At 38.7% G+C, this 15,289-nt stretch overlaps 1 protein-coding gene across 1 annotated transcript in view; it reads left to right on the forward strand.

Annotated features, from left to right (window-relative positions):
• Window positions 1–6,611, forward strand: part of SMCHD1 (structural maintenance of chromosomes flexible hinge domain containing 1) — an 88,625-nt gene extending 82,014 nt beyond the window's left edge. The window contains exons 44-48 of the mRNA XM_074899128.1: window positions 549–619; window positions 2,241–2,412; window positions 4,267–4,425; window positions 5,114–5,231; window positions 6,203–6,611. Coding sequence (XP_074755229.1) covers window positions 549–619; window positions 2,241–2,412; window positions 4,267–4,425; window positions 5,114–5,231; window positions 6,203–6,311 — 629 coding nt within the window. The 3' untranslated portion in view covers window positions 6,312–6,611. The remainder of the gene's footprint in view (window positions 1–548; window positions 620–2,240; window positions 2,413–4,266; window positions 4,426–5,113; window positions 5,232–6,202) is intronic.
• The last annotated feature ends 8,678 nt before the right edge of the window (window positions 6,612–15,289 follow it).

Consider the following 15,289-nt stretch of genomic DNA (forward strand, 5'->3'; position numbering starts at 1 on the left):
ACAAACAATTTTTAGTCCGGTTTATTTCCAGAAAGTTAGATATTGTCAGAGAATTTAACTATAAATTCTTCTTTGTGTCTCTTGGGGGAATTTAAAAAACCCCTTGCTTGGCACACCTCATGCAGGGCTACATCAGGTTAGACTTCATCTAGAACTGTCTGTTATTAGCAGAAGAAAAGTCTTCAACTCAGTTGGATCATCAGTCTGTGAATGTTTATCATTTCCTAAAACTTGGGATTTTCTTATGTAGGTCTTCATAAGTGTAAATGTAAGATACCAAGGGAGTACTTTGGAAAATACAGACAATTATGACATAAGGCAATTAAACTTACTATATTTTTTTCTTTATGAATTATTTGATGAAAACAGAAGATTGAATATTTCTCTCAATCTCAGAATAAAATTTCACTGAAAAAAGATCATGCACGTGCTATTTTCCTTGCACTTATCTGAAAAGCTGTAATAATGATGCCTCAGAATTGATTTTTCAAAACTCAAGTTATTTTGTTGCAGAAGAAATTCACGGTTCAAAAAATTACATTTTTCAGTGTTTGGGATGCTCTTGGGTGACACTATCATTATAGATAACTTGGATGCTGCCAACCATTACAGAAAAGAGGTATGTTTCAATAATTCTTGATTTTTTTTAAAAACAAATGTATTGCATAGCTATATATTTAATACATTACAAACTTAGAATAATTGCTACGTTTAATGCTGCTTTAGCTGTAAGTGTGCTTGACTGGCTGTAGCTCTTGGTGCACTTAACAGTGAATGAATTTACTATTGGCACTGACAAAATTGCCTCCATTCAACAAATTCCATTATGTGAATGTTGCCATAAAGTACAGGACCATGTTTTTAAATATTTTTAATTTTGCTGTTGGTGTTAAATGCAAGTTTTTCTGTACTTTCCTAGTCCCTGTATGTATAATAAAACACAGGAGTTTGATACACATGAGGACATTTCAGATCCACTAAAATACATAAAATCTTTGTGAAACTTACTAGATCTTTTTCTGACCCATTTTATTTAGTTTTAATGGGACACATTTTAGAAGACAGTAGTCTCTGAGGAAGTCCTGACACTAGGCACTTTCAGCTTATGAGTTTGCTAAAATTGAAATAATGATTCAGCATAAGAACATAAAACTGTACTGATTAAACATTAAGCTCTTGGGGCAGGATATTTTTTTTTTTTTTCCCTCTCCGGAAGTATACAAAATTGTGCTGATGTTCTTAACAGAACATCAAGTTAATATGAAACTGTGGTGGCATCTAAAATTGGTTGCCTGCTTTGATCTTTCACAGTCAGTGCAGCATAGATTTCCTGCTCTGTGCTCTAGGCCTGACCAGCTCTTAACTCTGTGATTCCATTCCCTTTTTACTGGCTACCACCAGCTGGTAACCTGGGAAGATTGTCTTGAATGTTTCCAAAGAGTGTCTCAGAAATACAGATATAGTAAAAAATAGATGATTGACATTAATATTTTAATTTTCATCATGTGGTATAACCATCTCAGTGTCCATCACATGAACAAATAGCTACCATTTTTTCAACTGTAAAGACTGTATGTACTTCTTTCATCAAAAAGTATTTATATTTTTACTGCAAAATCAAACAGAAGAGACAGGAAAGGCAGATCTCGGTTGTTAATCAGTGTTAGGAGACTGACCATCTGTGTCTGTTCTACTATATGTGGTCATTTCTCAAAATGAGGCCTGGGTCATTTCACTTGGTTAGTCTGTCACCCCATTTGTTTCAATCACCCACCACAGGTAAATTTCATCAACTATATTGGAATTTCTATTGGATACGTTATAAGTAGTAAATCTCTTGGAATTCAGATGCTTTAAATCTTGTGTGTTTGAAAAAAATATAAAGCCATCTTCATCAAATAATTGAGCAAATATTCACATTTTTTATCAACACTAATGTTTATTGCCATTACTTCATAGTATAAGTTGACAAGTTAGCTTTTTTCCAGTATAGATCTAAATTCTGCCTCCAGAATTCTGTTAAAATCCAAGGACACACACAAAAAAATAGTCTTCATAAATAACAACATCTATATATGCATTCTGTTACTTGAAAGCAAAAGTCATGAGATGTAATTTCATAAAATATGTTCTCATTAGAGAACAAGCTGCACTGTAGTTGAAAGATTGCAACAGCATTGCTGAAAACTTAGATTTTCCATGAAGTTACTAATTTAGTATCACTTTTTATACCTGTGTAGGTTGTAAAAATTACACATTGCCCTACTTTGCTGACTAGGGAAGGAGACAGGATTCGCAGCAATGGAAAATTTGGAGGCCTCCAGAATAAAGCGCCTCCAATGGACAAACTCAGAGGAATGGTATTTGGAGCACCCATGCCAAAACTTTACTCGACTTTATCTGGACAGATAGGTGGGTTAATGAAGTAATGAAAATGCAGAACTTATAAAATTGTATTGCTTGTCTACATTAGTTATTCTCTTATGTAGTGCAGAAAGGAAAACTTCAATTTAGCATGAAGTTATTTTGAGAAATATGACCTGTACAATGTCCTATGTGCAAGTAAGCTCTATGAAGCAGTGGTAGAAAAATTCCTGACCCCATCAGAGTCACGCATAACATCATCTACATTATTTCTCTAACAAGAAGATACTTTAGATTTCCTGTGGGATCACTTACATTTCATCATGTGCTTGGATTATTCCTTTCAGAATAAAGGTTATAAGTTAAGTTAAAAGTTGGCAGCTTCTGACATGTAACATGATTTGTAAAATATTGAAAAGTCTTATTCTCAAATAAGGTTGTTCTTAAATACTTAATTTTCAAAAGTTTTGAAAAAGACTTGAAGTTTTTCCATTACAGTATTCCTAGAAATGTGCGATGAAGAGGGATAGAGGGAGAGCGAGAGAGAGAACACATGTGCCTATTGGAGTAGCCTTATATATGAGCAAACTACTTAACATTGACCAGTTGAGGGAGAAAAAAGACTAAAAATGTCTTTCCTCAGCATTTTGGTAAAAATACATTATGTGTAGGAAAAACATAGTAAGCATTTCAGCTGCACACTGAAATATGCTAGGTTTAACACACTTCATATTTGTCTATCATCACATTTTCAATTGTTGAATTCAGTTATTACCCAGTGTGAACTAAATTGGAATTGTCTATAATTTAGTACAAGAACAGTCATGGTAGAAGAAAAGGGTGTGTTTTCATTGCATTTGGATAGCTACTAGACATTTAAAGGAAAATAATAGTGAAATTCCATATAAAGGACAGCACCTTATTACACAAGACTTGTTTTGAACTAAATTTCAGCCTTAACATTAGCTCTGGCTTGCTGCACTTCTGTGTTTGTACCATAAAATATAGTAGTTAGTTAAACTGTGATTACAGACTGTGACAAGGTACGTCTAAAATAAACCATACTAAAAATTTACAGTGCCTTCGGCCAGTCTGCAGTAACTATCTATGTAAACGCTTTCACCCTGTGGCAGATGTAAGGTAATTTACTGTTCAGTTAAGCTTTGTGCAAGCTGCCTCATATTCACCACCAAGTAAAATGAATGAGCCTGGGCTAACATGCTTGAACCCTTTCTTATTTATAATATTTATTCAATGCCTAGACAATAAATAATAATAATTTATAATATTTATATTTATAATTATTTATAATTATTATTTATAATATAGTTTAAAATATAAATAATTTATAATATTTATTCAATGCCTAGACAAAAAAAATTCTTCATCTCATATGTTAAGAGGAACAAAGATTGTCAGCAAAATACGTCCTTGTTTACCTGAGTCTACTGCTGTTTCCTTGTTTAAATTTCTGTAGGTGGGACAAAGTGAAACTCAGTAAATGTTCTCTTGTTCCACAAGGTGGACTAGAATTCAAGTCAGTAATACAAGCTTCAGCTGTGTAGCACTAAAAGCAAAACATACTGCAAGCACATTTAACAGCATCAAAGGTAGAGAATTCAGCTTGGAGCACACAAGCGACAAGATGTGTAAATAAATACCTGTCTGCCGTGTCATTTTCAGAGTTCACTGGTTTGGTTTTTTTTCCCAGTTTGTCTTTACAGTCATTCTAAGAACAGCCACTGGTCCACTATAAGTTTGTGTGGTGTTTTTTTAAGTAGTGCTTTTGAAAGATATGTTTTCTTGTGAATCTTAAGTTGTCTGGGTTGTATCTGTAGTCTTCTAAATCAAAATGACCACCTATTTACTGGTTTGTGCTTTATTATTTTATTCTTCAATTAGATCTTCTTCAGCAGTACCGTGCAGCAGTAGTGAAACTTGATAAAGTGAATAAGGACCTTGGTGTACATTTGCAGTCACTTAACACTCCAGAAATGCAAAAGAAAAAACAAGAACTTGCCGAACAAGAGAAAAACCTTAAGCTAATAGAACAAAAATTGGGTAGGTTATTATGTTGTATTTTTGGTGTCCTAAAGGAGGCAAACTGTTAACTGCATCCAGATGTATTCTACTCTTACAAACTAACAAGTTCGAACTATGAAGGAAGGTTGTTGAAATTAAGAGCTTAGAGATGTCTTATTTTAGGGAAAGAACAGAAAAACTGCATGTAGTATGTTGCTGTGGATATTGCCTAGACCAGCACTACCCTGTAATGTGTTCAAATATTACAAATGGTCAGTTAGTGTCTTGTGAACATGAAACTATGATCTCACTAATACGAGATTATATAACTATTAGTCAGGCTGGCCCAGTGGTAGAGAACATTGACATTCCTTTTGAAATTACTCTGAAGAGCTGAATTGCTTTTGCTAGGGAAACACAATCAAAACATTGTACTATAAAAAGAAACACCCCTAATTCTGCAAGGATAGTATTTCTTAGTCAATATCAAATAACTTATGATACTTCAAAATATATTTAAAAAAAACCAAACACATTTATTCTGTGACAACTATAAATAAATGGTTTTGCCTCTCATCTTTGAACTTAATTTCAGACATAAGGTAACTAAAATTTATGACGTCTAAAGCCTTACTTCAGAGTTTTAACACTACTGTTAAAGAGCCCATTTATAACCAATAGGATCAATATATTTTTTAATTTGTTCTTACTTGCAACTTTTTCATAGGTATGACTCCATCAGATAAAGTCACTGAGTCATTACTTCAGCCTATACTGTTAGATATGTCTGACACCCCCATCCCTTCTAAAAGAATGCGAAGAGAAACAGTAAAAAAATTGTATAGGTAAGTCTATTCTGAATCTAGTCATTACTTTCCCATATCCTGAATTCAAAGCTAAAACTAATTGGGTTTTTTTTCCCATGGGAGATTTTTTTCAATTTGTATTTGTGTACAATAACCAACAATGAGTAGAGTTTGCATAAGGCTGATTTTCAAGGTAATTTTTCATTTCCTCTGAAGTTTCTGCTGTCATTTAAGCTTGATATAAAGAATTGGTTGCTAATTCTTACTCTGTTTCTCTTTATGAACTGACTGGCATCTTTATGCATTCACATTCCCTGTATTTTCTGGTATATTCAACTCTGTTACATGCCCAAAATATATGAGATGGCTTGGTCTGTAAACTCTTAAGGTTCAATGCCAAATACTGGGCAGATGAACAGACAAATAATTATTCTTACAGAACAGAGAAAGAATCATTCTAACCTAATTTTTCTAAGTAACTCTGAGGTGGTACAGTATTTAACACATTTATCTCTTCACCTGTGTATTTACTTCTCCATTGCCTCTGTGGCTAATGAGCATTTGTACACACAGGAAGAACAATCATGGAGATCTGTAAGTCTGTATCTTTAAAATTACATGGAACTGACTTTTCCAGTTCTTACATCTCCTCATGACTGCATCATTGTCTTTGCTGAACTATGGTCATATTTTTGAGATTATTTAAATCTTAGTTTTGTTCTGTAAATCTCAGAATGAGTTTTCACTATATTACTATGTCTCTTTATATTTATTTTAATTCTTTTATCCACGTGTAGAACTTGAGTGGTTGTGTATTTAAACTAATATTAGCCTGATGCTATTCCTCATTTTAGTGAAATTATTCTATGAATAATCAGCTGTGCACAAATGGGAGCTCTGTGCTTTTGCATCAGTTACAGCAAATATATATATAAAAATTAAAAAGATATACATATCTAGAAAAAAAGGGCTTGGTTTATAAGCTACTCTACTACTATGTTTTTGTTTAGCTCAGAAGAATGGATCTCCTCTCCCACAAAGAAGCAACAGCAGCAACAGCAACTGCTGCAAATACCCACTTCAGAACTTAATGGAACTCCACGAAAGAGAAAGGCTTAGACTGATGAGACTTGCTGGAAATAGCAATGTATTGAAAATGTGAATACATTCACTTAAAGGAAATATTCATGTTGTATGACTCATTACTATGAAAATTTTTATACTGATAGAAAATACAAATGTATTTCAGTTAGTAGTACCAGAAACTTAAGTATTTAACATTGATAGCCTAATTTTTGTATAGTTAATTTTCATTTCTAAAAGCTTTCAGAGTTTTTATGTTCATGTGTGAAAGAAGTTTAAAATATATCTTTTTTTATTTATGACAAATCAATCTTTTCAATAAAATTGTTTCAATACAAAGCACTGCCAGTATAAATGATTGTAATAATTAAGTCAACAGATTGTGCCATGCAATTGGATTTTAATTTTAAAAGCATCCCAGGCTGTCTTGGGGAAGAGAACTTTCTGGGCTGCTCTTCTTTGATAAATGAGCTGTTGAGGTAATAGCAATTCAGAAGGGAGTGTTTGAGCGGCGATATACTGGGATCTAACCACAGCTGTGTGTAGTCTTTAGACAGTTAACAACAAACCAGTATCTAAGGCTATGCCCAAGGTGTTGACATGGAAATTCATATTCTCTTTCAGACAGTGCCAGTGGAAAAAACAAAGTAAGTATGAAAAGTGTAACAGGTTTACGGGGGGGGCTATTTTATGGATTAAGGGAGTGGCAAGTAGGGATACTTCATGGGTGCAAATGAGATAAAACACTACTGATGCTAACCACCTCTCAACATCTGTTTTATCACAACCCTCATAAAAACCTCACTGCTTAAGGAGATCAGAAATTGGGCCTTGACACCAAAAATATAACTTATGACAGAAGGATTTTAAGAGTTGGAAATGGAGACTTAAACTGGAGGTAGAATAATTGTGTTGGGAAACTGTAGATACCTGGACAGAATTTTACTTTATAAGGCTGTCTCCAGCTTTAAAAAAAAAATAAAAATTCTGTTGGCTTTCATAAATACCTAAAGAAAATTAAATTTTCCATGGTTTAAGAAATGGGAGTCTTAAAATGCAAGAGAAAGTAGTCAATGGTAATTGAGACCCAAAAAAAAGAAAAAGGAGGGAGAGTCAAAAGTCACCTCTAGTTGATCTGCATCACAAGGATTTCAGTAATATACAGGGCAGAAAAGGACCAGGCATGAGTAAAGATACAATTTCAGCCAGGGTCAGAGTGAGCACCTGGAAATGGGTTTGGTTGGATGAAAAAGATAGGGCAATAGTACAAAGCTAAACTTGAGACAGTGTAAAACTATTAGTTGAAGTTACATAAATAAAGAACACAGCAAGAGAAGGCATGCCAGTATGGGGACGTGGTGGTTCCAGCCTCAAAGAATTTCTGCTTTGGAGTGAAAGTTGATATCAAATCTACTGATTTACACTCTCTCAGCAGCAAGCATTTTATATACAGCTTTTCTGAAAAGGGACTTTAAACTTAAAAAGACATGATGGCAGCCTGCTAGAAACTTCAGAATACCGATCACATAGTGTCTCTATAACATTTCTATTAAAATATCTCCAAATTAAGGGGAAATTAAGCAGCACATTCTGTGGTGGAAGGTTGTCCAAAACCTCCTATCTTAAAGATAGATTGAATAACTTTAGATACCAATTTGTCCTATTCATGAAGAAAATAAATATATTCAAGTATAGCATGTCACACCAGCCAAAAACTATTCTAGCCCTGCCTCAGGCCTTTTCTGTTTTTTCAGCTCTAAATTTAGACATCAAGCCTTGAACCAGGCAGCCATGATGGAGGGTTTGCCACATAAGAAATTGTCCCACCACACCAAGTTACTTAGTAATACTTCTTTTAAATGCTTTTATTTTAATTCTGACATCGGCCTAGCCTCAACCTCCAACCTCTGGATGACCTTGAATCTTGATTAAATACCTATTTCAACAGAAATGGCGCTTTTTGAAATTTCATCTCCTGCCTTCAGTGGCCAGTGTAGGCACTGCCAGCATCATGTGATGTATCTCCCTGCTGGAAGAAGCAAACAGGAAATTAAGAATGGTTTCCAGAGTTGTGCAATAGCTATCAGAGATTTCAAGAAATTTCACCGGGGAATTTTCAGGATTTTTCAGTAGAGCAATGGCAGGTTATTACAGCGTAAGTGACTGCTTTGCAGAGCTGTTTAGGGCAGCTTGTTTTGTCCTGACAAAACACTCAAGCTTGGAAGGTAAGTGTAAACTTTCTACCGTTCTTTATGCTGTAACAGAGCAACGTAGGGACTAAAAACTAGGCTCCGTATGTTTTCCACGCTGATTTCATGATGGGCTGGTAGAGAGCAATGCAGGAAAAAGGAGAGGAAGTGGTTCTTGGGGGGGGGGGGGGCTCGCGCCAGCTCACGGGAACAAGGAGGTGGCTTCTGATGGAGGCTGGAAGCAGCTCCGGGCGGGGAAGGGCGGCTGCTGCCGCTGCACCCCAGGGAGAGAGGGAGCAGCCGCTCATCAGGCGGGGAGTGGTGGGATGGAGGAGCAGGCTGCAGGCACATCGGGTCTGGCCCTGACTGTACTGCAGCCGGTGGCACCAGCCACAGAGCAGGGCTGGCTGTGAGTCCCCTTGGTGTTCCCTCTTGGCTACTGGCACCTTTTCCAGCCCAGGGAGAGAGGACCTCACCTTCTCCCTTTTTTTTTCCAGCAGAAACTCCCAGAGATACTGGCATGGTGCTGCTGTCCCCATGTGAGGTGGTATCTGCAGTGGGCACTCGTGCACAGGGGCCTGTCACTACCCTGTCAGGAAGCTGAGCAGGAGGCCCATTGCTGTGCCAGGTGACCCCACTCCTCACAGCGGGCTTTGTGCCCCCACAGCAGTTTTCCTGCTCGGAAGGTAGACGAGATTTTCCCCATCCAAAGACCTGAGACCTTGCCTTTTCCACAGCCTCTGGCTTTCATTGCTCCTTGCCTCATCAGATCCCAATATCATCATGTCATATGGTGAGCTCATCAGTGAGGGCAGAAATTACAGCACCTGTCACATCAACAAGGAGAGACAGGGAGCTGCACCTCTGGTGTAAGATGCTGAGTTGTCTTGTAGGACAGTGAACATCTGGCAAAAATGTATTGGGAGGAAACCTGATGTGAGTCCTGTGCCTGGGCTTGTGTCAGCAGCTATACTTGTTACTATTTCCCTCCCTTCAGCAGAGAAGAAAACAGCAATGGCAAGGCTTTTTTTTTTTTCTTTCACCCACCCCTAAAGGACCACAGCTTGACTTTGTGATTAAGCTCTGCTTCCCCTAGGCTGGTGCGTGTTTCCACGCTTTCTGCTCTTCCTCAAGCAAGCAGGGATGCAAAGACTGCCTGTGTCAGGTGAGTGGGGATACCCTGTGAAACCCAGTGATGCTGGTCATGACAAGTCCTTCCTTTCCAAACCATGCTGTTGTGGTGTTACAGCCCCACCGTCAGTACCGTGGCCCCGGCTCCACAACTCTACCATCCCAGTATTACCATCTTCTCCAGTACTTCTCTAGCCATGTGTATCTCACCTGTGACTTTTGCCTCCTCCAGGGCCTCTCTGAGTCCCATTGTCAGCCAGGGCTCCAGTTCAGGGAAAGAGCGGTGAGAGGGAAGGAGGAAAGGATGATCCCCGAGGGGAACAAAAGGAAGACAGAGCAGTAAATGAGGCTGGATAACGATGCTATGCTATCACTACATCAGTAGCCTGGATGAAAAACGCACCTATTCTAAATGTCTATTGAGACACCTTGTGAGATCTGAGCAGTAGAATTACTAAATTTGCTCTAAAGCCTCCAAAGTAGGTGCATATTTGATGAAGCTAGTTTTATATTGCTATTCTGAACTCCATTTCAACTAAGCTGATCAGGAGATAGCCAGTCACCATTGATGAATGGTCCATACTGTCAACTGTTCATGATAGGAAGAGAGGTAAGTTGCTTGCTATAATGTGTTTTTTCAGGGAAGCAGTGTCTACAGGTACATTTTGCAGTTATTCCTCCATCCCTTTTGCTGTGTGGTTCTAGATAACTGGGAACCAGCAGTTCGGTATAGGGGGGAGGGGGAAATGAAACATAGTTGTCCTTGGTAAATGAAGCACGACTCAAGTTGTGAGCACTCAGAGCAGGTCTAGTTTACCAAGGCATGTATGTCTGGTGATAACAGGAACAGCAGTCCTCCATGGTATTTGAAAAGTTATGGCAGTCAGGTGAAGTCCCTGGTGGCTGGGAAAAGGGAAACATTGCACCCATTTTTAGAAAGGGTAGAAAGGAGGACCCTGGGAACTACCACCTGTCAGCCTCACCTCTGTGCCTGGGAAGGTGATGGAACAGATCCTCCTAGGAGCTGTGCTAAGGCACATGGAGGACAGGGAGGTGATTCGAGACAGCCAGCATGGCTTCACCAAGGGCAAGTCCTGCCTGACCAAGCTAGGGACCTTCTGTGATGGAGTGACTGCATCAGTGGGCAAGGGATGAGCTACAGATGTCATCTGTCTGGACTTCTATAAGGCCTTTGACATGGTCCCCCACAACATCCTTCTCTGTGAATTGGAGAGAGATGTATTTGATGGATGTTCGGTGGATGTGAAATAGGTTGGATTGTCACATCCAGAGGGTAGTGGTCAACGGCTTCATGTCCAGATGGATATCAGTGATGAGTGGTGTCCCTCAGGGGTCTGTACTGGGACCAGTACTGCTTAATACCTTCATCAGTGATAGAGACAGTGGGATTGAGTGCACCCTCAGCACGTTTACAGACAACACCAAGCTACATGGTGGCATCCAGAGGGACCTGGACATGCTTGAGAAGCAGGCCCGTACGAAAAGTCCTGCACACAGATCAGGGCAACCCCCAATATCAGTGCAGTCTGGGGGATGAAGGGATAGAGAGCAGCCTTGCTGAGAAAGACTTGGGGGTGTTGGTGGATAAAAAGCTGGATATGAGCCAGCAACATGTGCTCGCAGCCCAGAAAGCCAACCATATCCTGGGCTGCATCAGGAGAGGTGTGGCCAGCAGGCCAAGGGAGGTGATTCTCCCCTCTACTCTGGTCTTGTGAGACCCCGCCCAGTGTACTGTGTTCAGCTCTGGAGCCCTCCGCACTGGAAGGACATGGACATGTTGCAGAGGCTCCAGAGGAGGGCCAAAAAAATGATCAGAGGCATGGAACACCTCTCCTATGAAGAAAGGCTGAGAGAGTTGGGGTTGTTCAGCCCAGAGAAGAGAAGGCTCAGAGGAGACCTTGTTGCAGCCTTCCAGTACTTAAAGGGAGCTGATAGGAAAGATGAGGACAGACTTTTAAAAAGGCCTGTTGTGATAGGACAAGGGGTACTGATTTTAGATAAAAAGAGGGTATATTCATACTAGATAAAAGGAAGAAATTGTTTACAATGAGGATGGTGAAACACTGGAATAGGTTGTGCCCAAAGAGGTGGTAGATGCCCCCTCCCTGGAAACATTCAAGGTCAGGCTGGATGGGGCTCTGAGAAACTTGACTGAGTTGAAGATGTCCCTGCTTATTGCAGGGGAGGTTGGACTAGTTGACCTTAAAAGGTCCTTTCCAACCCAAACTATTCTATGATTCAATCAAAGAATGCCATTTTACTTGACATTGCTCAGGTTTTGGAAGATTCACTGAAAACAGATGTTAATTGTTTGGGCAAATATTATACTATTCCAGGAGTCAGTTTTCTTCTTTCTTTTTGTTGTTACTTCTAACAGTCATTTTCTACTGATATCTTCATCCCCCTTAATTACATTTTGTATTTTCTGACTCAAATGTACTTCTCTTTTTTTTTTTTTTTTTTTTTTTTTCCATGTGATAGCAGCTAAGAAGTCAGCATTGGTTTTAAAGGTCTTTTTTTCATTTCTTTTCCCAGCCAGTGGAACAGGAGTTCTTAATCAAAGACTTTTATGATTTTAAATGTGGCTGGGGTTGTAGTGGTGTCATTTTATGGACATTTAATAAAGCATTAGTAAGGAACTGTTATTAAAATGTTGTCTGCCTTCATGCATCAACATTTTCTTCCAATAAATTCTGCTCCCAAGTTTTTTCATATTTAGGAAACAAAGCTGGTAAAGATTGCATTTCCTTAGTGCAAGCAAGTATAATTGTTCCCAGTGAGGCAACCATCACACAACAGACCTACAGCCAATTAATTTTCACCTGCCAGGATGCAGTCAAGCATGGGAGAAGCCTGAATTAGTTTTAGTGTTTTCTTTAAGTCTGTTGAATCCTCTAGGAATTAAAGCACATTTTACTGGTGGTAGCAGTAACAGTATCTTTCAGTATAAAGTAGCTATGATACTAACCTCCAGTCCTGCCTGTTGCTGGAAAGGGTGTATCCAGTGATTTTGACATTCCTGTCACACCAGATCATCTCCCCAGGCTTCAGCAACAGGGATCATTTCTGTTTCATAAAAAGTATTGACATGTGTATGTGCATGCACACACAAAGATATATATGTATGTGCATACATATAATTCCTCTGCTATTCTATATTTCCATAAACAGGTTCTTCCACACCCACTGTGACTGGAAATGCATAAAATTGCAACAGAGCTGTTGTGTTGCCTAAATTTACTTTAGCTGCACAGATACTCTATCTCTGCCTGTGTTGCATGTCTTCTCTGCAACAAAATTATTCCATTTGATTCCATGATAGCAAACAAGATGTACATAAAAAATGTGTTCACATAAATTAATTGAATGCAATTTTATTTTAAACCAACCTATAAAACTAAGGAAAATTTTCAGATATTAGAGGCAATCAACAAGCACCTCTAATATGTAAAGATATTAATTCCAGTTTTTACTGTATGGTTAATGTATGTTAATGCGTTCTTACAACGCTCACTAGTTTTTATAGGACTGAGTATTTATAAAGGCTCTAAATAAATCCCCACTAATTATTCTCTGGGTAATTATTGTATAGTATGCTAGCAGCTAGCTGTTTATGACTACAATATTTAGGCCCTGTTTGTATGGACACAATCAAGCACGCATGTAGTTTGCAAAACAAAGTATAGACCTTCCTTCAATTTGCAAAAATTGAAAATATTTTACAACACCATTGTAACACCAATTTTACAACACCAAGTATAAGAACAAATTATATAAGATGGTGTGGGTTTTTTCATCTAATAATACAGTCCAAGGATTTTAGCCTGAACTATACGATGTTCACTCTTTTTAACAAAGGAATGTTACATTCTAGTTGCTTGAAGGACAATCAGTGGGCTCTCATTTCCTAGTATTCACTTCCTCTTTATCCCCCATCCTGTAACTTTGGCAAATCAACTAAACCATGTCATGCAAGAAATACACAAAGTTTTGCATTCAAGCCTGATTTCTGGAACAGGAGAAGTACTTTATTTTTCCCAAATGTACTTACAAGTTTGGAAGAGCGGTGAACCAATTAACTAACTGCAGAAACCTCTCATTTTTCACAAAAATTTGGGAGATTAAAAAGTTACTTAGTAACAAACTGGGCTAATGAATGAAAAGTTGCTGCTACTTTAATGGAAATGACCCCTCAAAAAACAAAGTTAACTTTCTCCAGAAAAACAGCTAGTGAAAACAAGTATTTCATATCACATACAGCTCCTGCTTTTAGCATGTTCTTACAGCTAGATCCAAAATACAGTAGAGAATTGAAATTGCAGTATTATAAAATTAGTACTTTAATTAAAGACGCCCTATAACAAACAGACAAGGTGGACTGGTGTGCTCTTGCTTTGTCTTTTTAACTCTGAGAATCTTCTAGCATGTGTGTGTGTGTGTGTGTGTGTATCGACCCAAATGAACAACTGCTGTGCTGGAAGATACAGATCACAGGTCCAGCTCTGCTCAAGCTGGAAGAGCTGGTTGTGCAAGAGGAAGATTCATGACAGCCTGAGGAATGCAGCGAAAAGAATTCTTCTGAAACAATGGAGGAGGCCATTCTACAAGTTGCTCAAGAGCTTCTTTTCTTCAGCAGAGTCCTGGGGCAATTCTGGGACAGAGGATGTCCTGTGAAAAGCAGAAGGGATGGTTAGAAGTTCTCTTAATGTTAGGGAGTTCTGTCAGAAGCAATCATGAGAGTAATTTTAGTAATGCATACCAGAGCTAGCACAAAGGAGAGCTGCTGAAGTGGAAGCACGCTGAAGACTGGTACACATACAAACCTCACATGCTGAAGTTAACCCTGCTTCTGTTGCAAATGGTAATTTTAGCAGATAAATTGGCTTGAATGAGCTGCCTTCAGTATTGCAACTTTATCTCCTGAATTGACCTGAAGGTATACAACAAGGGTGATTGGGTCAAACTGCTGCAACAGTGTAGTAAAAATGGGGATGGGATAGATCAGTTACTAAGTTATGGCGTGCTGCTGTTGCAGTGTCTTGTTAAACAGACATGTGCAAGCTTGCAACTAATCATGTCCTTCATTGGCATTTTAACCACTGTTTTGAAGTTTGTAATTACATTCTGAGTGGAGAGCCTTCAGATGCCAAAGGCAGTTTATTGTCATGCACAGCTTGAAAGGAAAAAAGTCCCTCTGAAAGTGGGTGGTCAGGCCAAGACTGACTTATCCAGCTGGATTCTGGATGGAGATTTTATCTACCTGCAGAACTGAGCCCATCTGGGAGTCAGCATCAGAGCACCCAACCTGTATGAGATTTGACCCTTCTCATCCTCCTTCTCACTCTGCCAACACTGTGCAGGAGTACTGGCAGAGGGCTGTGCTTGTCTCACACTGCACAAAGCCAAACGGTCTTTTTCCTCTTCAGTGTGATTGAGAGTACACTTGTGATGCTGGTAGAGTCTCTCTCCTCCACCAAACTTTGCCACCCGCATGTGCCAAGATATTTCAAATATAAGTAAGAGCCCTCAGAGCAGTCTGAATGGAGGAGTGTGTAGCAGGGAAGGAGGAAGAGTGGAAGTGATGAAGAAGTCATAAGCAATCAGATATTGCTGGCTTTGATATTTGGGTCTGAAGTTTCACATCTCCTAAAAGGAGACCTGACAGTTTGTTAG

The sequence above is a fragment of the Athene noctua genome, chromosome 2, assembly GCF_965140245.1.
Source record: "Athene noctua chromosome 2, bAthNoc1.hap1.1, whole genome shotgun sequence".
NCBI lineage: Eukaryota > Metazoa > Chordata > Aves > Strigiformes > Strigidae > Athene > Athene noctua.